The sequence below is a fragment of the Zonotrichia albicollis genome, chromosome 29, assembly GCF_047830755.1.
Source record: "Zonotrichia albicollis isolate bZonAlb1 chromosome 29, bZonAlb1.hap1, whole genome shotgun sequence".
Classification (NCBI taxonomy): domain Eukaryota; kingdom Metazoa; phylum Chordata; class Aves; order Passeriformes; family Passerellidae; genus Zonotrichia; species Zonotrichia albicollis.
Window position 1 is genome coordinate 5,227,674 of NC_133847.1, and position 20,882 is coordinate 5,248,555.

Consider the following 20,882-nt stretch of genomic DNA (forward strand, 5'->3'; position numbering starts at 1 on the left):
GCACCGCGATTGGCTGCCGGCTTCACCGCCGGTGCTGCGTCATTTCCGGGCACGGGCTGTGATATGGTGACGTCACTCCCGTACCTGCCCGCACCGTGACGTCACGCTCCCGATCGGCAAAAAAAACCCCCAAGAGGCCTCGGTACTGTGAGAAATCCTTTAATAAGAAACGGCAGCGGAGGCGGCGCCGCCGCTCGGGTGCAGCTTCTACCGGGGGTACAGGGGAGGAGCAGGGAACCGTGAGAACAGCCAGGGCACGGCCACACCCGGCCTGGCCCGGCCCGGCCCGGCGGGGCGCCCCGGGGTGGCTGTGCCGGTCATAACTTAATTGGCTTTTCCAGGATACAGAGAGAGAAAGGAGAGGAGCGGGGCAGGGCCAGGGCTGGCTCCCGTGGCTGCTGGCAGCTCTGCACCCCTCATATACAGTTCAGTTCATTTAGTGTCTGGTCCAGTGTCTGGTGCAAGCCCAGGTTCTCCTCTTTGGCTTGAGCGAGTTTTTCTGGTGAGAAAGAAGAAAACCACAAGATTGAAATCACATTATTTTATAGCCTTTTCTCTTTAAATAAAACCTGGGGTAGCTTACCTGCATATTTAAGACACCTTTATCATCAAAACTGGGCCAATTTTTTGTAATTGCTGTGCTTAAGAGAGGTTTTTGGACACTTCTCATGGAGTGTGAAAGGGCTGTGTTTTAATGTGTCATTTATGGGCCACATCCTGCTGGGTTCTCCTTGGACTGGGAGGTTTTTAACCAGCAGACATTGAATGCACTCAAAGCTTTTCACTAAGGGAACACCAAAATTCAATTGTTCAATTGTGAGGTGCTGCCCCATCCTCACCATGTCTTGCCCAATCCCACCTGAGGAGCTGAATGTGATTTTGGCGCCATCACCAGTGACTTTGAGCTGATCTATCCAGAATTAAACCCTGCAAGGTGACAGGTAGAGGTATCATGTTTTATTGAGCTCAGTTCCCACAGAGGTGGAGGTGGCACAGGAGTGACAGGGATTACAGGCAAGAAAAGCTGGAGAAAACACAGTGAGAGGGAGTTCCCCGTGTCCCCACACGGGGGCACGTCACAAAGAGGTCATGTCGTTGAGGGCATGGTCGAGCTCCTCGCTGATGGCTTTGTACTTCAGCTTCTGAGCGTAGAGCTCATCTGTCAGGCACCAGGGCAGCAGCACCAGGGCAGCAAGAAATGCAGGGAGGAGGAGAGGCCACAGGAGGAGAGCGGAGAGGCAAAAGGCAACAGCAGCCAAAGCAGTTGGGAGGAAAACAAAAGAAGAAAACAGAGTAGTTGAGTATCAGAGGGAAAGCAAAACACCCACAAAGCTGCCTGGTCAGAAGTTCCTCCTATGTGAACTTTTTGTAATCCCATAACTGTTTTCAAGCAAGCAGATTAAGTATGGTGAGCCCTTGAGTCCCTCCATGGCCAAAATCAGGGAATTGTTACCAACTTTATGGAAGAAAACCTTTTCCAGGAGAACTTCCACCAGTGGACACATCACACCCATAGGCTACTGTTCTTTGCCACTAAATCCACCACCCACTCCTAGAATTTGTCATCTGATTTGAAACTGATCACTTCTAAAGAAATTTGACTCATTCCATACCTTCCAGGTCATCAATAGACTTTTCCAGTTTGGCAACAGTTCTCTCTGCAAATTCTGCACGAGTTTCAGCCTAAAAAAAGGTGAAATAGCATCACTGGGTGCTCCTAGAAAGATTATGCCCAAAGATGCATCCAGCTTGGGGATGGCCAAACTTACTTCTTTCAGCTTGTCAGAGAGAATCTTGATTTCTTCTTCATATTTATCTTCTTTTTCGGAGTACTGTGAAAACAATAAACGCTCGTTAAAGGAAGTTGTAGCAACAATAATAAATGTTTATAAAACTCTGACCTATTTATAAGCACTCTTCCTTTTAAAACAGCTGCAAAAACCATTTCCATGCTCTCCTGCAGACCTTCAGCATTGTTTGGGCAGAACTGATGGAGTGGTATCCACAGGCAGGCAGGTAAAACCTCTCCTTTGCTTTGTATTCCTGATTTATTTCTATGAATTCTATTTACAAGTTTTGGCTTCGCCCATATCCTTTAGTTTACTGAAGGAACCAACCTTTTCAGATTGAGCTTCCAAAGATTTCAGGTTGTTTGTGACGTTCTTTAGCTCCTCTTCAAGGTCACTACACTTACTAGAAAGGGAAAATAGAAGTATGAATTATTAGTGTTCCTGTTATGATTTGGAAGAGTCTAAAAAACACAAGGGAGGAAGTATTTAAGTCTGAAAGAAGAAAACCAGGTATATAGTGTGCAAACAAACTTTTCTATGAGTACTAACTACATGCGTGCCTAGCAGGAGATTATTTTCAATGCAATGTAGTGTTGATATTTCCTATATTCTGAACAGTTACTCACACTTCAGACACCTCTGCACGCTCCTCAGCTCTTTCCAGTTCACCCTCCAGAATAACCAGTTTACGGGCAACCTGTAGAAAGATAACAGCCAGTTATCAGTCAGTGTGCAGCTCACAGAATCACAGCATGGCTTGGGCTGGGAGGGACCTCAAAATCATCCATTTCCATCCCCTGGGACACTTTCTTTACAGATTTCAACAGGCACTCAGAAGTACTCTGCTCCTGCTTCCTCTGGAGTGAGGAAATTCGGCTGAAGCATACAGCCCCAGATGTAACAGCCCTCCCCAATTGGATTTTGCAGTATTTTTAGCATTGGGTACTGAGGATGCTGCAAATCACTATTAAAATTCCTCCTTGCTGGCAAGGTTCCAAGGCTGAAGCATCAGCCAGTGCCAGTTGAACAGAGGGACTGAACTGAAGAGCAGTGTTGTTATTGCTCATGGCTCTCCTGCACATTTCACCATTTCCTTCTCCCTTTTACCTCCTCATACTTGCGGTCGGCTTCTTCAGCAATGTGCTTGGCCTCCTTCAGCTGCATTTCCTGAATTTCCATTTTCTCTTCATCTTTCATTGCTCTGTTCTCAATAACCTTCATTCCTCTGTAGAAGTCAGAGCGTGTTTAATGTTAAAAGCATTTTGCTACTTGTATCTTAACTTCACAAAGTGGAATTTGATATTTGTAACCCAAAAATGGCCCATTATACCCACAGTGGTTATCAAGGGTAATGGAATTACCCAATCAGGCTTGTAAGAAAGTTTCAAGTCTCTGAGCTGCAGTTGCACATGCAGATACTAAATTACACAGGAGTATTTTATTCACATATATTCACTCAGTTAACACCAGAAAATAAAAAAGGAGCGTACCTCTCGCTCTCATCTGCTGCTTTCTCAGCCTCCTCCAGTTTCTGCAGGGCTGTGGCCAGTCGTTCCTGGGCACGGTCCAACTCCTCTTCCACGAGCTGGATGCGTCTGTTCAGAGCTGCCACCTCACCCTCAGCCTGTGTGAACAATGCCCAGAGGGGGTTACACAGCACTCAGTGTCCCTGCAGCCACGGCAGCATCACCCTGGGGCTGCAGGGCAGCTCAGGGGCCCTTCTGCCTCTGCTTTTTGTTTGCTTAAACTCTGGCATCTCAGGAATGTCAAGGTATGGAGCGTGTGCTTGTTCTTTCTTTTTTTTAATGGCACTTATCATTCCTGCCACTCAAAAAGGAACTCTGCAGGACTGCTGAATCGGGGTATTTTTGGAGCACTTCACAGGGCTGCATCTATCCAAACTTTTAAAAATGAACCGTTTCCATGATGGCTTAGTTCCAAAACCTTCACCGTGGGTTTCTCTGCCCTTGGTTTCAGTGACACCCTGGAGCCAGGTCCTGATCCATCCTGGATGCTGGAGAATCTACAGGGGCAGCTGGGCACAGACAGTGGCCTCAGCATGGCAGAGTCAGGCTTTTTTTGGGACAAAATTAGATAGAGTCTTAAAATAAGTTAATTTTGCTTCCTGCAGTACTTAAGGAATTAGGCAGGATGCATTTCTCAATAATAAGATCTGTTTGTGTATTATTGAACAAACTGCACGTTAACTGGAACACCATTAGTGTATAAAAAATAGACTAGTTAACAAATGGAAGAGATTGCTGGGAGAAATGCTCGATACAGAAAACATGGACAAACTGGTGTCCATAAATATGTGTTCATTAAGACTGAGCTCCTTTAATTGCTTGTTTTTGAAGGAAAATGGAACCCTGCTTAGTAACTGCCAGGCTTGTTCACTGTATTGTCCCCCATTCTGAGGAGGATTGCCATATACAAGATTAACTTTTTTTCTCCTCAGCTTTACAGAATATAGACCCTGGAGGGGCGACTGTTTTATGCTTTATGTTAAAACACTTTGGAAAAAAAAAAAAAAAAAAAAGCGTTTTTCTGCAGCTTAGCAAATTTGGTCACTGACCACTCCTAAGCTGGAGGAAGTGGTTTCCATTCACTTCTGAGCCATCTTGGAAAGGAGTTCAGTGGCTGATCCAAATGGAAGCTGACCCAGGATTCCTCTAGTCATAAATTATCCAGCGTTTCATCTGTTTTTACCCAGTGCAGTGTTTAACTTCCCGATTTATACACAAGGCATCGATCACGTACAAAACTGGCATCTGTTCTGTGGCAGCAACTCCTTCCACTAGACAGGGCGCTTTTAAGTCACTTTTTAATTCAGAAAGATTCCAAAGTTATGGAGCCGGGGCCACTGGGAATCTGGGGTGAGCCTGGCTCCACCTCTCCCAGCAGCAGCCCGCAGTCCTTATACGGTAAAACTAACTCGCTGACATGTGATAAAATAGCAGGAAGATGCCGGGAAGGCTGATCGCACACAAATCTAAGTGAAACCAGCTGTCCAACCCCGGGAGAGCCGCACGCTAGCGGAGATTTTCGCATTTCTCTGTGAAAACCAGGACGGAAAGTTATTTTTCAGCAGTTCGGACATTTCCCAGCTGTGCTGAAGCCAGCGGTGCGGCGCCGAGAGGCGGGAACTCCCCGCTCCGTGTCATGCAGCGCTTTTGCCTAATTAAACAGCCATTTCCTACTAAACGCTCAACCGCTCCCCAGTGCCGATCGGTGCTCGAGCGCCTTTTCCGCAGGAATGGGCCCCAAAGCGCGATAAGCGGCGGGCCAGGAGCCGCGGCCGCCGCGCCCGGTTCCGCGCGGCTCGGGCCGGGGCGGGCGCGGCGCTGCGGCAGCGCGGGCGGTGAGTGCGGAGCGGAGCGGGGACAGCCCAGGGATGGAGGCAGCCGGCGGCCAAGCCGTCCTCCCGCAGCGGGGAAGAGCCGGGCGCGCCCCAGCGAGAGAGAGCCAGAGACAGGAAGGAAGGAGCAGCCCGGGAGAGAGCGACCGAGAGAGGCGAGCAGGCAGCCCGGGCGGTCTCACTTTCTCCCGCAGGTCCCGTTCCAGGTCCAGCTCCCGCTGGAGGACCTGCGCGCGGTCCTCCGCCTCATCCGCCTGTTGCTGCAGGCACTGGATCTTCCTCTTGACGGCTTCCAGGGAGCTCGGCGCGGCCATGGGCGCGGGCGGCGGGCTGGGCGCGGAGGTGCTGCACGTGGCGGGCCCGCGCCTTTCAATGGCCCGCTGACGTCACGCGCCTGGAGGTGGAGGTGGTGACGTAGCCTGAGGAGCGGCGCGGGCTCGGCCGGGACGGGACGGGACGGGCGCGTCCGGGGCCGCCCCGCTCGGATCGACCCGGTTCGGCCTGGGGGATGCTGCCCCACCCCGCTCGGCCCGGTTCGGCCTGGGGGATGCTGCCCTGCCCCGCTCGGCCCGGTTCGGCCCGGAGGACGCTGCCCCGCCCCACTCGGCCTAGGGGATGCCGCCCGCTCGGCCCGGTTCGGCCTGGCCCGGGGGATGCTGCCCCGCTCGGCCCGGTTCGGCCCGGAGGATGCTGCCCCGCGGCCCCGGCCTCCCAAAGGCGAGGTTTTCACGCCGCTGCCACGACGGAGCGGGTGTGGCGCGGAGCCTGGACTGGCCTTTAGCCCTGACACGGGGATGAAGGCAAAGGGCATCTTTATGCCACGGCACAATCCTGCTGCTGTCCCATTTTCCCTCAAAAGGCACCATTTTGTTTAGTTCTGTCAAAGGAGATTTCTCCTTTCCCAAAGAATTCCCAGCAGGACCCCGGAGTCCGCTCCGGGTACCCCTGGAGGCTCAAGTGGGCTCGGTGCAGAACAGCCCCGCTCCCTTTAGCAGAGGGGAGAGGAGATTGAAACCCTGCACCCCCTAAAACTGTAATCCCGCCTTTCTATCCCCCGGCAGAAATGCAAACAACCAGTGAAGTGCGTACAAAACACAGCGAGCAGAGTTACTGGCATGGGTACGTACATCAGTGGCCTTCTTCTCAGCCTGCTCCAGTTTTTCCTGGGCATCTTTAAGAGCCTCTGAGTATTTATCCAGTTCATCTTCAGTTCCTTTCAGCTTCTTCTGCAGAGCTACCAGCTCATCCTCTACCTTTCAAGAGAAAAAATCCCCAAAGTGAGCATATTGATGTAGCATCAGTTACAGTTTAACATTATAAAACTACTCTTTACTATTAGTTTTAGCCCATTATAGCATACAAAATGCCACAAAAGACCAGATCAAAGTTTTGCTGGTGACAGTAGTCTGAGAATGACTGGTAGCAATTGCCAGGGCAGGATCATTAAAAATATGTCATTCTTGAACAACACTGCCTGCACCACACACACAGGATCTGGTTTAATACAGAACTTAGTATAAACCCTTTCTCACCTCACTTTTTTTTTTTTTTTTTTTTTTTTTTTGGATACCCTGCAACAATTTTGCAGCATAATTATAGATGTTTTTATATTGTGTCATTTTAGTGTTTGTTGTAACACTATTACCTGGTGATTTTTCAGGAAACTATTCCATTTCTGTACAGCTGAAAAAAATGAATGATCTTTGTGTGCGCTTCAGGACACTCAGCCCCCATGAGGCACTCAGGGTGTGGGAGGGACCAGGGCTGGCCTTGCTCTGGGTGGGACTCGCTGACCTCGGGAGGTCCCTTCCAGCCTGGATTATTCCCCAACTCTGGCCCGACACGATTTGAGGCTCAGACTCCTCCATACCATATAAATCCATATTGTTCACTAGAATTGTGCTATTTATAACCTGCTGGGAGGCTGGTTAGTGATAAACTGTCTCATGCTCCCTGAAGAATTCACGTTATCAGAGGCCTGCTGCTGATAAGGGTGGGCCTGCAAACCCATCTGCTCCATCCTTTCATTTGCAACACAAATCAGCTCAGTCTGTTCAGACAGTGATTTATCCATTCAGCTCCACCTTCACAGAAATTTACTCTACGAAAACAGTTTGTGTTTTGGTGTACTTCCTTCATTTTAGTTCCACTGATAGTTTTAAAGACATTTTTGGTAGTGTGCTATTCTGGAATGTTGGTGTGTTGCAGAGAATAAGCAGAGAGTGTGAGAGAACTGCAAACCTTGCTCGGGTGTTCTGACAGAGGGACACTGAGCAGCATGAAGCAGATGCTGGCTTTGTGTATGAATAATAAAGTAATTATTTGAGTATTGTGCCCACATTAAAAAAGAAGCTGAAAATTTTGAGACAATTCAGAAAAGAGGAATAAGATCAAAGATTTATTTTTCTAAAGAAGAAGAAATATTAGGCCAGATGAATGCTTATAACACATTAGAGCAGTGTGGAAGATGCAGCAGATTGAGGGAATATAAAAGGGACAAGAAGTGCTGTAAAAACTTGAATGCACTCAGCTAACATTTCAAGATCATTCTGGAAATACTAAAGCTCAAATAGGAGACAGACAGCAGAATAAAGACATTGAAAAGCAAAAGAATATGAAAATGTTATCGTTAGAATTCAGTTAAAAGAACAGCATTCAAATTAAGATATTCTCCATTATTCTTGACACAAAAAATAAGAGAACCCATCTCCTGTTGAGTCTCAGCTGGTACCTCTAAGGGGCACTCTCTGCACCAAAAACTTGAAGTGAACTTTATTAATTCATTTCAAGGAGAGGCTTAATTAATGTTTAGACACAGCCGACTCTATTAGCACTAGTCCTACAAGTGTCAAGGTTTACAGCTTTGATTTTAAATATGTAAGGGCCTTTTGCATGGAATCAAAGCATGAGAAATTCAGGAGAATTATGTAAGATTCAAGAAAACTTAGACAAAGTACTGTTAATAATCTGTGGATGGTGTTAATTTTGGAAAGACTGAGATGGCTGAGAAGTTACAGCCTAGTCCTGGCTCTAGAAGCGTAACAAAAAGGCAAAAAACTTCAAAAGAAGATTAACAGAAAACTGACTTCAAATTATTTTGCTTTCTGAATCAGAACACTGCCACACAGTATTTTGTTACACTTATTTCCACACACGAAGCCAGTGATTTTATTTCCTCTTACCTGCTTGCATTTGTCCTCAGCTGCCTTCTTATCCGTCTCAGCCTGCTCTGCTCTGTCAATGGCATTCTCCTTGTCCAACTTCAACATCTGCATCTTTTTCTTGATAGCTTCCATTTTTGCTCAAGGACAGGCTGGATCTGTCACGCAACTGAAAGAATCTTATGATTAAAATTGTAGATTTTTAACAGCTTGGACAGAGAAAGAAGTTGTACCCAGGCAAGCCACAGGGGAAATGAGCTACAAGTGGTTTTAGAGAGCTTTAAACCCAGAGCCCCCTGGACAAAACCCAGATCTATTGGCCCCTTCTCCGGTGCTCCATCCACAGCCTTTCTAAGGAATGAGCTGGAACAGACTCACTAGAGGAATCTTCACCACTCCATCTCCTTATTTGGGTCCTGTTTTCTTAAAGAGAAAACTGTTTCCATTTTTAAGCTTCTGACAGAAGCAAAAGTGTTGACATATGAACACATGCTTGAAGAGAAGCTGATTAGCTCCCCTTTGTGTGTGCAGAGCAATTAACCAACCCAGCAGATCCTGGGGATGGCCTGCCTTCCTGGAAAAAAGGCATGAGGCTGATCAAGGGAAGGATCTCTTTACGTTACTCCAAAATAAATCCAGACATAAAATAAATAATTTTTAAAAAATCTATGCCTAAGAGGTGGCTAAATTTAAGTTATAAAAAGATGCAGGATATGAGACAGCAGAGTTTTTTGCTGTAAAAATAAGCGCTGGTGTTAAGGAACTAGCTATAATGTGTGATAGTACAACGCATAACAGAACTCAAATTTAGATGTCAAGTTCAGGCTGAAGGCAAACTCAGTGAGTTTGAGTGCCTGTCCTTGAAATTTCCCTCACTAAATCCTTGGGGAACTGAACAACACCTGAAGTTTCAGTCTGATGAGCACTGTAAATTATTCCTTCTGCTGTATGAAGGGAAGAGCAGGCTCTGGGGTGAGCAGGAGTATCTCCACTGACGGAGAGAGCATCCAACAGCCCCAGAATGAGCTCTGCTTCCTTTTGCAGCTTGATTAAACACGTCCCCAAAACCATTCTATCCCTTCAGCAGCTCTCGCTGAGCCTCACAACCCCACACAGCCTTGTCCTGACTGCTCTGATGTTCTGATATTCTGATATACGGCACCTTCCAGGGCAGCCTGGCAGCACTTTCTGACTTGGCTGCCCTGGCACCTTCACAGAGCCATGGAATACACTGAGATGGGTCATAGACTCCTGGCTCTGCACAGATAGCCCAACAATCCCACCCTGTGCCTGAGGGCATTGCCCAAACACTTCTGGTGGTCTGGCAGCCTTGCGCCCGTTCCCTGGGCAATATGTCCAGTGCCCAACCACCCTCTGGGGGAAGAAGAACCTTTTCTTGATGTCCACCCTGGTTCTGTCCCCATCCTGTTCCCCATGGTGTCCCTTCCCTGCCCAGTTCTGCCGTGCTCTGCTCTCCGCAGCCCCTCACTCACAGCACCTCTGCCCAAGCATCCCAGCCATGAAGGCACCAGGACACTCAACACAAGACCCAGAGCTTCCCCATCCTCTGGGGCTCAGCTGGCACAGCACTGAAAGGCCTTGGGGAGAGATTTTTAAGGGAAAATCTGCCCTTTATTGAGCTAAACATGATGCTACAGTGGACACAAAGCTGAAACCAGCGCAATGCTTGTGGCTGTGATAGAGTTAATTTCCTTCCCAGTGGCTGATGCAGGGCTGTGTTTTGGATTTGTTGTGAACACAGGGTTGAGAATATAGTGATGCTTTTGTTATTGCTGAGCTTGCACAGAGCCAAGGCCTTTCCTGCCTCTTACAGGACCAAGCTGGGGAGGGGCCTGGGGGTGCCTGAGAGATTGGAGGAGACACAGCCAGGATATTCCAGACCATCTGACATCACTCAGGACATAAACGGGGAGAAGGAGGAGGATGGCATTTGTCTTCCCATGTCACCACTCCATGAGATGGGGCCCTTTTCTCCTTTGTTTTCCCTATTAAACTTTCTTTCAACCCAGGAGTTCTCCAACTTTTACCCTTCTGATTCTCTCTGATTCCGCTCTTGGGCGAGCAAATGAGTGGCTACGTGGTGCTCGGCAGCCAGCTGGGGTTAAAACACGACAACGACTTGTTGTTGTTTAAATCAAAACGAATTAATTTTACGAAAACCCAGCCCGCCCCGCGCCCCAAGATGGCTGCCGGGAGCCCTCAGGGGCGGTGCTGAGGCGGTGCCAAGATGGCGGCGGCCCGGACTGCGGCTCCCGGCGGGCTGTGGGGATGGGCCTGCCCCGCCCGGCCCGGCACCGCCAGCGGGGAATCTGCTTCTTTTGTGTGCTTGTTTTGCCCTTTCTTTGTCTTTTTCTTTGTTTGTCTGTTTTTGTTTTAATATTAAAAATAAAAATCGGATTTTTTAACAGCTCTAGGTTCAGTGTTTGCTTGGAAACCAGCGCTGGCACTTGGTATGCGCCTGTATCCCTCTGAACACCTCACAAAATTAAATATGGTTTTTCCAGGTACCTCTGCAGCAAGGTGGCCCCCGGGCATTTTTTTTTTAAGTCCAATTCCACTGACTTTTAAGCTATTCTGTGATTTGAGCAGTGGAAGGTAAAATCACATAGGACCTCAGTATGGAGCGGTTTTAAGGTGTGGGGGTGAAGCGCTGTGTTATCAGTGTTTCCAAACCTTGAGAAATGACATGGCAGCCCCATAAACCACATTAATCACAGGCATGTGCCCTTCTCCTCGCCCTCTTTTGTGGGAGTTTGCTGGTGGAGGCAGCAGAGGCTCCTCAGGGGTTTGGGGTGAAAACCTGGACAGCTGAGCGAGGCTGGGCACAGGGGAAGTGCAGGACCCCCACCAGATTTCCTGGGGACAAGATGCATCTTTGGGACCTCCAGCCGATTTCTTGGGGACAGGACGCATCTCTGGGACCATCACCAGATTTCCTGGGGACAGGATGCATCTTTGGGACCCCTATCAGATTTCTTGGGGACAGGACGCATCTTTGGTACCCCCACCAGATGTTCTTGGGGACAAGATGAATCTTTGGGACCCCTACCAGATTTCTTGGGGACAAATGCATCTTTGGGACCCCCAGCAGATTTCTTGGGGACAAGATACACCTTTAATAACTTTCCTCAGCTGGCTGCAGCCCCGTGGTCCAGCTCACACTCTGCTGTTTGTGTTTTATGGCTCCTTCAGGGCTCCCTTCCCTCAGTCATGCCATCCTGCCTTCAGAGCTGTTTCACCTCATGGTCCTGCATGCCACAGTGTTGGATGTGCCACAGCATCTCTGACTCACAGGAACAAGTTTTGGGGTGTAGTTTGAAGACACAAGGGAGGGCAATGGAGTGGGAAGGACTGTGTTAGCCCTGTTTGACCCAGCACATGTAGGAACTTGTGGAATGGAGGCTGATCTAAGGCTGTGCGTGCTGCTCCTTGGGACAACAGCTGCTTGTACCCTTAGGTGTGCATTTTGAACTGTTCCTGTGGCTGCTCTCTCAGCCTCTTCATAATTTCTATGAGAAAAGCACAAGTGGTTTTCCAGTCAGCTCACCAGCCCCCTTCCTGCCACAGGCTCAGGCAGGCTTGGATACAGAGTTAGGGAAGCAAACACCAAACAAGATTCTTTTTCCTTTCTACTTCAACTGCAGGAAGATAATTTTCCTAATCAACACTGTTGCATGACTCAGAGCCACATTTAGAAAGGAACATCAAGAAACATGTCACCCTCTGCAGCCCTTCAACCAGGTACATGCCCTTCTTCCCTTCCCTGCTTCATGAACTGGGGAGAAACACCTGGAGAATCCAGTGATGATAATCCTGTCAGTCCCACAGCCTCTGGTTTTCATTAGCTCGGGAAACAGTGAGCAACCAAGAGAGAAAGAAGAGCACTCTGAACCATTTCTTTTTTTTTGGTTTGTTTCAGGCAGGCAGGAAGGTGCTTTGCAGGCTGTAAGAGTTCCTTTGTTTTTCCTTTTCTTTCTGAGGGATTGTTTGGGCTGAGCAAAGCTTGGCAAGGTCGGTGTGTAAATATGAGAGGATACCAGAAGGAAATGAAGTTGGATTGTTGGAGAGTGTGCTCATTCCTTTGGCAGCAGGCTGCATGGGAAGCTTGTCACAGCAGGCATCTGAGCAGACTGGGGGTGGTCAGACCCGTGGCCTGAAGTCTGGCAGGTCTCAACATTTTCTCTGCTGTCAATCCCTACTCCTTTTTTGTAGCCCAGCAGTTTGCTGAGACCCACAACATGGCCCATTTCACTAGCTGGGAAAAACAGACACTGTATATCCCTCAGTTTCTCCTGCAGCTCCTTCTCTGCTCCAAACTTTGGTCATAGAAGATCTTCCTCTCTTTCACACTGATTGAGCTCCAACTCCTCATATACGGAGCTGCATGTATCAAGGCTAGAAGCAATTCAAAGCAGAAGAAAGAAGCTGTTGTCAACCCTTTACCAAATTTTACTACCATGAGTATCTCCTAACAATCTACTCTCTTGTAAATTTTCTGTTGTAGGAACTATGTAATATGGTGTATCAGTAGAAAAGGTGGCACTAGACCAAACATCAAATTTGTCTCTTCCTGACATTTCCTTTTAAATGACACGATGTATAAACCCTCACATCTCAGTGAATTTTTTGCTCTGTGGGTTCTCCCTCCACCCCTCTCAGTGTGAGTGCCAGTACCAGCCTGAAATATTCTCATTAAGTGTGACCATGGATGAACACTGGGCTGAGTGTGATGAAAATAGTAAATCTGCTTTTCCTGTGCCTCAATCCAAGCGAAATCTACCTCTTTTCTTTAATAATCCCAGTTACCTGCATTTCCCAGCAGGATCTTGGAACACCTGAGATGATGAATTTTGCACTGTTTTGAACAGGATGGCAGAATTCACTCGATACCAGAAATACACACCTGCTTGGGAAGCCTCACTGCCAGCATTAAGAGAACAGGGTACAGCAGAAGAAAGCAAATGCCACCCTGAATCCGTGCTAATATTTCTGGCTAATACAGAGTGGAGAGGATCCTAGAAAAGAAGGAATCAGCAGCCTCTACCAGAAAATTTTGGCTGCCCTGCTTTTCTCTGGACTGGTGTTCATCGGTGAGACCTTTCAGCTGCAGAGGCAGGATTTGCATTTCGAGCACGGGACTATCCCTGAGGGCCATCTCCTCCTTGTTTTTACTGTTCCAGCCCATTGCTGGGCCCCAGCCAATGCTTCAGGCTCTGCCTTGCCGTTAGATGGCAATGCAGATCCACAGATCCTCCCTCTTCTTCCCTGAGCCCCTGGAAAATGATGGTGCTGCAGCTGGAATGGCTCATAGAGCCTCAAATCTTCTATTTCCGTCCATCTCACTTTGGGAGACTGAGGCACCTGAATTTGTTTTGCCTAAAAGAAAAGGAGCTGGCTGACTCTGAGTCCTCAGTGGCACAAACCTTCCCTCTCTCTCCATCCAGGCCCTCCTTTGTGTGCAGAGGTTTGGGGTTTTTTTTTTTGCTCTTCCATCAGTTAACTCATTTGTCTTTTGTTTTGCTGTTTCCACCACCATTTTGTTGTCTTGCTTGTTTCTCAGCTTATATCCAACCCTCTGGGGTGAGTGAGTCATGGGCTGCCTCAGGGCAAAGCCCAAGGATACAGACTTCTTCTGAGGGTCATGAATCTCCCATCTGGGAAGTTATAAAGAAGTGAGAAATAGCTACCACCACAAAATGCTTTCCCCCATATCAATTTTTCAGCTTTTCCATTGTCTGCACTTGACTGGTTCATTTAACATGTGCATTACCAGGTTTGTTTTTTTTCCTTCACATTGCCTTTTCCACCAGAAAATGTCACCAACTCACATCCAACTTTTGCTCAGAAAACTTGCAGGTTCATTTGTGTTCCAAACCCAGGCAGGTTTTCTCCTTCAAAACTAAATATAAATACCTTTTTTTTTTTTTTAGCCTGTTTGAAGTTCAATCTCATGCCAAACAGTCCACCAACTCCCAGCAGTGCAATTTTTTTTGCTGGGCATCTGGCCAGAACAGTTGTGGGGCCTTTTGGGATCTGATTTGGATACTTGCAGCAGGGTCTGCTTTACTTGGTGACTTCAGCTGTGTTACTGGCAGAAATCCTCATTTGTAGCAGAAAGAATGACAGTCCCATCTTTAAAAAAATAATCTATTATACTGGTGGAGCAGATGGAGGGCTCCTGACCATGGCTTAGAACAGGGCAGGAAGATGCTGACACTTTCCCCCATGCCAGGCAAGGATGGGAGGTTGGGGCTCTGCTTGACAGTCATACCCCACACATTAAAGTAAGCACCTTCCAGCTTTTCTGGATTTAAAATGTCTAAACAAAGAGGATTTTGTCTTAATCCCCAGGAGAAGTGCTCCTCTATCACAGAAAGGCTCTTTTTTTCCTGGTGCACAAGAAGTTACTAGTGTTCCTAAGCCCTCTTGCAGTGTGCTGCAGATAAGTTGTATCAGGAGAAAGCCTTATCACTTGGGCTTACATATTTTGTCCTTATCCGTTGGACTCTTAAAAAAGCTGTTGCATTTAATTACTCATTTCTCAAAGCTTTTATTAATCATTTATTATCTCGCTGTTCATTTGCTGGAGATGTAACTTGACATGTAGAGTGAGCCCAGTCATTTCATAACCAAGCACATCTCAGGAGTGGAGAAGCACTGAGTGATAGGAAAGGCCTTACTCATCTTGGCACGTGGTGGTACAGCTCTACCTGGGGCCTCTGGTACTACAAAAATATAAATGTCACTGCCTTAAGTGCCCCATCACCTGAGATATCTGAGGCACTGAATAATTAGGTGACAGCTGCATATTGGACTCAAGATTACTGAAGATTATAACCTTGTTTTAGCGCTGTTAAGCCCCCACAGCCATTCACTCTATGAATGAACCTTTCCCAACCTCCTGCTCCCCAGAGTTTGGGTGTCAGAGCTCACAGTGCTCACTCTGCACCTGTGGTTGATGGAGCAGGAGAGCAGTGTTTGGGTTGAGAATGTGAGTCTTTTGGGAATCTGACAAAAAGCCCCTCTTTAGTACCTTTTAGTACCTTTTTAGTGTTGTGGAAGTGCAGGTAGAGTCTGGTCAGCCTGAGCAGGGGGGGTCACCTCTCGCGCTTCATCCCTTGCTCTCTTTCTGCTTCCAAACACAAATATCCCCAAAGAGACATCAGAGGAGAGTCCTGAGTGTTCAGCACTGCTGACCACAGGTCCTGGGATCAGAGGGGTTCAGGGAACAGCAAAGGGTCTGCCTTGGCACAACGACAAAACTTTGATTTCCTCAGACTTACAGGTTCTTCCAGGGCAATCAGATTTCTCCCAGATGTTCCAGTTTCCCTGTGACTGCTACCAGAAAATAAAGAAACCTTTATTTCTGTATTGAAACCTTTATTTCCTTATCAAAACCTTTATTTTCTTACTGAGCAGCATCCCACTTCTCTGTTGCCCTTTTCAAGGAGAGCAGCGCAGCAAGCAGCAAAACAGCCACTGTCAAACAACCAACCCCACCAAAATCCCACCTGCCTAGGAATGAATGTCTCTATTCTGTCATTATGAGGAGAAGTTATAAGGCCCAAGATCATCTCAACCATCTTGAGACATCTTAACAAAGCACCTAATTCAGGCAGGTGTTTCTCTTTTGCTCTAGTCAATGGAGTAAGGAAGCTCTGAGAACCGAAGAAGAGACATTTTATAAATGCTGTTGCTTTATTTCTTCTGTCCATAAAAAAAATCACAGCCCACCTGGGTTTTAAATTGCTTTTCAGGCTTTCCTAATGAATGTCTCGGAATATTTGCATGTCTTTTGTTTGCCCTCAATATGGGGAAAAGCTTAAGTCAACAAGTTTTTATTTGATTTGTAAATAATGCCAGAGTGACACTTTATTACAGATTCCCAGAACTCCATGTCTTATCCTGCAGATATGACATACCAGAGACATCACCATAAACAGGCTGCCAGGTGCAGGGTAGGGGACAGAAATTAAAATAATTTTAAGGAAAGACCATCTAGAACTTTACCCTGTGCCTCTGTTTAGCCCACAAACCATCAGGAGCTGGTGAAATAATTGCTTTGGACAGATAATAAAACATCCTCAAGCAAAACTAAGGTATTTAATATACTGCTCAAGTCAATTTCCCTTATTTCTGCTGTCCTTTTGCTTTTAATAGTGGTTTAATGAAAAATCCAGAATTAATTGAAACTGGCATTAGGCATTCACGTGTTCCGTGAGGATTTCATTGCTTCAATATTTCATAAGCTGACTTCACTGCTGTGCTTCTCCTTATGCTGCTTTCACAGGCCAGCATATCATCCCTTTTCATAAAATGAAGGGTCCCAATGTGGGCAGATGGGGGGGACATGGGGAAAGTTTGCAACCACATCATAGGCAAAGAAATAAAAATAATAGCTGCTTTCTTCCTGCTACCATCCCCCCTTTTTCTATAACAATTTGCATCTGAGCCTTGATGGGAAAGAGCTGTCCTAAAAATAAACAGGATCTGTCTGAAAGGTGTCTGAGGGAGGTATTTGGCAACTGTCAGGCTGTCACGTATGCTGAAGGATGGAGCTGATGGACTCGCTGACACCAGACAGGCTCAGCTGAAGTGAGAATGCCTTATGCTCCCCTTGGCACTCGCTGGGCACATTCTGTTGGCCAGAGCCATCAGAGCACGGTGAGGCTGGGGCCTGTGCCAGCTCTGGCTGCTGTCAATGAGAGGCTGCCCTTGGATGGCTCTGGGAGCTGGATCAGACCCTTGCTTTACCCCTGGGACTCTGGCTTTACACCAGGGATGAGTTTGGCTCCCTGAGTGAATGTCAGCCCAATGGGGAAGGAATCACCCGGCCCTGGGCTTGAGGGGTTCTGCAGGTGTCTGAAAATGAGATCCCTCACTGAGGTACCTGGATATGGGGACCAGAGCCTCACCTTTTGCCTTTTCCTGGCTTTAACAGCTTTATCCCTCATCTCCATCTCTTACAGGGGTAGTGATGTTCTGTCTTCAAGGTTATTGGCATATTTGTAAATCCAGGCATCCTTAAATGCTCCCAAACCATGACAGCGCTGAACTCAGTTCCTGTTTCTCACAAGGTGCTTAATGAACATGTGTTCCAGCATCCTGCAGTCATGAGGTGAGCAAACACAAACACCAAGGCATGACATGACTCATCTCACGCCTTTGCAGCGACTCAGTGGCAGAGCAAGGACCCAAGAATCCCAGACCCCACCAAAGCAATCATACCTTTGGAGTGACCCAAGCTGAAAAGGAATGCTGCAATGGAAGCTTCAGTTCTTCTCAGCTGCACAGGGAAATCTCGGTGCTAGTGAAGATATTTGCTGCTATTCCTGTGCTGGGGAGGGAAAAGGGAAGTGAGGAGGAAAGGTGGAAACCTCCTTGTTCCCCCATGGGAGAGTGGGCACTTCTCTCATTCTCAATGGGAGCTGACTGCTGCTTTATCTGAAAATCAGACTGTTTTGTTATCTGCTGGGCAAGAGCAGCTCCTTTTCAGTGAAGAGCAGACCCTGAACTCAACAGTCTTGCAATACTTTGGTCTGAAAATACTGGTCTATGTTGAGAAGAATGGACGAGAGAATGAAAGCCTGTAATATGGGCTGCAGAAAAGTTACCTACAAGATAAGAGGGTGACTTGATCTTTTTGAGAAAAAGAGCAAAAAAGGCTTCCTTATCTTCATAGTGTTTGCTCTGAAGTATCATCTTGTGACTGCCAGAGTCTGCCTTGCAGTATCAGTCAATTACAGCCTGTGGCTGACATCAACTCCTTCCTCTCTGAGGTGCCATTGGATTTCCCAAAGTGTGGCTGGTTCCTCTTGGCACTTTGAGGCCTCTGTGCCACCTGGTTGTGCCTGCAGCCCCATGTGCTGCCCCACTGCTGCACAGGACACCCAGCCCTGCAGTTTGACAGCGGTCTGAAAGGAAATCAAGACAATGAACTGTGGGGGCCTGAATATATGTTGTATTGTAAGACCTTGTGGTTCTGAGTTGCTCCAAACGAGCTACAGCTGCTGCCCAACTAAGGACCCTGCAGCTGCAGCTCGTTTGGAGCAACTCAGAACCACAAGGTCTTACAATACAACATATATTCAGGCCCCCACATTTCCCCCTTTTCTTTTAACAATTATACGATTGCAATACACATACAGTTCCAGCTCTCAGGCTGCCACAGCTCTCGGCTGTCCTATCTTCTATAGTCCCAGCTCTCTGGCTGATATTCCAAAGTCCCAGCTCTCAGGCTGCTATCTTCTATAGTCCCAGCTCTCAGGCTGCTATTCCAAAGTCCCAGCTCTCGGCTGTCCGGGGGATTCCATACCTTCTTGTGATGTTTGGCTGTGCGTTCTTCATCACGTCGGGGTCACCAGTTGTTGTAATCTTTGCTGCAGCGTTGTTCTTCCCTCTCGTCTGGGGCTCTTCTCCTTTCTCTGCAGCACAGTCCTTTCTATCTTCTCAGGGGCTCCTCCTGGGCTCTTGACCCACCCCTATTTATCTCAGTTGCCTTCACGAGCTACAGCTGCTGCCCAACTAAGGACCCTGCAGCTGCAGCTCGTTTGGAGCAACTCAGAACCACAAGGTCTTACAATACAACATATATTCAGGCCCCCACAATGAACCATCAGAGGAGCTCATGTGAGCCAATATCAGATGTATGATGAGGAGTGAATGAGTCCTGGCCCTTCTGGAGGGTCCCAGATTGTTTGTGAGCAGAAGCAGTGCAGATCTCCTGGGGGATTCTGCCCTGCAACATGAGAGTTGTGCACACAGCCAGGCTCTGGCTCATCCGGGTGCTGTGGCTCTCCTCTGTGAGGAATTTGTCACTATGCAGCTGTACTTCTCTTCATTAAAGTGGCCATGTTAAATAGCTGTGAGGTTGCTAAATGCCTGCTTTGCCAACTGATCTTCTCCCCAGCTGGCAGCTTTTTGGAGCAGGAGACACGAGGTTGCTAAACCCATTCATTTCTCGCATGCACCCACGTTTCTAATGTCCGTGGGGTTCTGCCTTTAAAAGTCCTCTGCCAGCCACAGGAATGAAGAGCACTTGGTGAAGACACTGTAATTATCCTGGGATTTAGGGGTGTGTGGAAATGATTCATGGAGACGTTTCCCAGCCAGCAGGCTCATGGAGCCAGGTGAGCTCTTCCCTGGAATGTGAAGCATGCAGCGTGGCAACTGGGAGGAACAGGTTTGGCAGGACGTTTTTAAGCTGTTTGCAGCAGCGAGTCCTCCTCAGAGCCACGTCCTCCTGATGCTCTGCCCTGCCACAGAGGCCCTGCTGAGCTGGGGAGGATGGACACGCTGCGCAGGAGCCTGTCCCGGTGGAAGAGGTACCACATCAAGGTGCACCTGGCTGATGAGGACCTGATGATGCCCCTGACGGTGCGGCCCAGGGACACCGTGATGGACCTGCGGGCTCTGCTGGTCCGGGAGGGCATCACCTCCTGGAAGAAGACGTTTTATTACAACTCCAGGCAGCTCGAGGAGCATGAGACCCTCAAAGAAGCCAATATCCAGAATGGTTCTGTCCTGCTCCTTGTCAGCAATAACAGGTAGGCAAGGAGCTCGTCTGCCCTGGGGGTGGTGCAGAGGAAGGGGGAATGCTCGGTGTGTCTCAGCCCCTTGGGACAGTTTATTGTCAGCGTTTGTGGAAGGCAGACCAGAAACTCAGATCCTGCCATTTCCAGCAGGATTGAGGCCCCAGGCTCTTCAAATCCAGACATGTGCTGTGAAACAAGCAGCTCAGGGGAGGTTGCTGCTGCCTGTCCTGTCTCTGGTCAGGTCTCGTTTTCCTGGATATGCGGCCAAGCACAGAGAGAGAAACTTGACAAGAAAAAGGCAGGGGAGGTTGTGAGACGTGGGAGAGTGTTCTGGGAGCCTCTCTCTTGTCCTGTTGTGCCCGTGTCTCCCTGCTTCTCTGTAGGAAATGCTTTCTGCAGGTTTTTGGGGGTGGCACAGTCCTTGTGACAGGAGAGGTGCTGCCAGCTTACAGCAGAGCACAGGCAGTGTGGACAGGGATGGCAAGGGCTGCATCTGCCCAAAATGTGCCTGAATCACAGCAGAAAGTACAGTGAGCCCGGAGACTCCCAGGAGAGCCAGGCAATGGCAGATCAATCACAGCAAGCACTGTGTTCTAGTGGGGATGAAAGCTGAGATAATGGACCTTGGACTCACTGGCCCACAGGACAGTTTTGATTCAGTGTGGTGAATTTATGCCCACCTGCACTGTCTTTCCTAATGCTGGGTTGTTGCTGCCAGCGTGATTAATTCTGTGGAGCATTTTGGGGATACTGGGCTGAAGAGGTATGTTGTGGGCATGTGGTGTCTAATTTATCTTTCTAAATCCTGAGCCCTCTGAGTTATGTGTCTATGCTGATCAGAGTTTCCTCTGCTGAAAACTCTGCACTAAAGACTTCAGTTCCTGATTATATCCCACACACTGGAATGGTCCTATTTTCCAGTCCAGAGGCAGCTTGAAATCTCACACAAAGAAGATTTAATAAAGCATTTCCTTTCAGAGCTCAGCCAGACACAGGAGATTTCACATCACTCAGCTAA

The 20,882-nt window shown here is 48.0% G+C and overlaps 2 protein-coding genes across 5 annotated transcripts; one reads left to right on the plus strand and one right to left on the minus strand.

The window, feature by feature from the left end:
* Window positions 1–143: 143 nt before the first annotated feature.
* On the minus strand, window positions 144–8,666 carry TPM4 (tropomyosin 4). 4 transcript variants are annotated; one of them, XM_074528881.1, is made up of 9 exons: window positions 8,331–8,666; window positions 6,276–6,401; window positions 3,281–3,414; window positions 2,898–3,015; window positions 2,417–2,487; window positions 2,118–2,193; window positions 1,770–1,832; window positions 1,614–1,683; window positions 144–499 (listed from the first exon to the last, which is right to left on the minus strand). In XM_074528881.1, exons 1-9 carry the CDS (start codon window positions 8,442–8,444, stop codon window positions 417–419), a joined length of 855 nt encoding a protein of 284 aa, XP_074384982.1. In that variant the 5' UTR covers window positions 8,445–8,666; the 3' UTR covers window positions 144–416. The 4 variants fall into 4 exon arrangements, with proteins under 4 accessions (XP_074384982.1, XP_074384984.1, XP_074384981.1 ...); XM_074528880.1 differs by lacking the exon at window positions 144–499 and adding an exon at window positions 943–1,159 and having other exon boundaries at window positions 8,331–8,664; XM_074528883.1 differs by lacking the exons at window positions 6,276–6,401; window positions 8,331–8,666 and adding an exon at window positions 5,331–5,536.
* A 10,694-nt stretch (window positions 8,667–19,360) lies between these two features.
* Window positions 19,361–19,880, plus strand: TINCR (TINCR ubiquitin domain containing). Its single transcript, XM_074528463.1, has one exon. It carries the CDS (start codon window positions 19,617–19,619, stop codon window positions 19,878–19,880), a length of 264 nt encoding a protein of 87 aa, XP_074384564.1. The 5' UTR covers window positions 19,361–19,616.
* Window positions 19,881–20,882: the final 1,002 nt, after the last annotated feature.

Excerpts from the sequence above, each read along its gene's own strand:
- TINCR (XM_074528463.1), top strand. The coding sequence starts at position 19,617 with ATGGACACGCTGCGCAGGAGCCTGTCCCGGTGGAAGAGGTACCACATC.
- TPM4 (XM_074528881.1), bottom strand. The coding sequence starts at position 8,444 with ATGGAAGCTATCAAGAAAAAGATGCAGATGTTGAAGTTGGACAAGGAG. Across the intron at positions 6,402-8,330 it reads CTGAGGACAAATGCAAGCAG|GTAGAGGATGAGCTGGTAGC; the intron begins GTAAGAGGAAAT and ends TTCTCTTGAAAG. Across the intron at positions 3,016-3,280 it reads GCAGCAGATGAGAGCGAGAG|AGGAATGAAGGTTATTGAGA; the intron begins GTACGCTCCTTT and ends TGACTTCTACAG.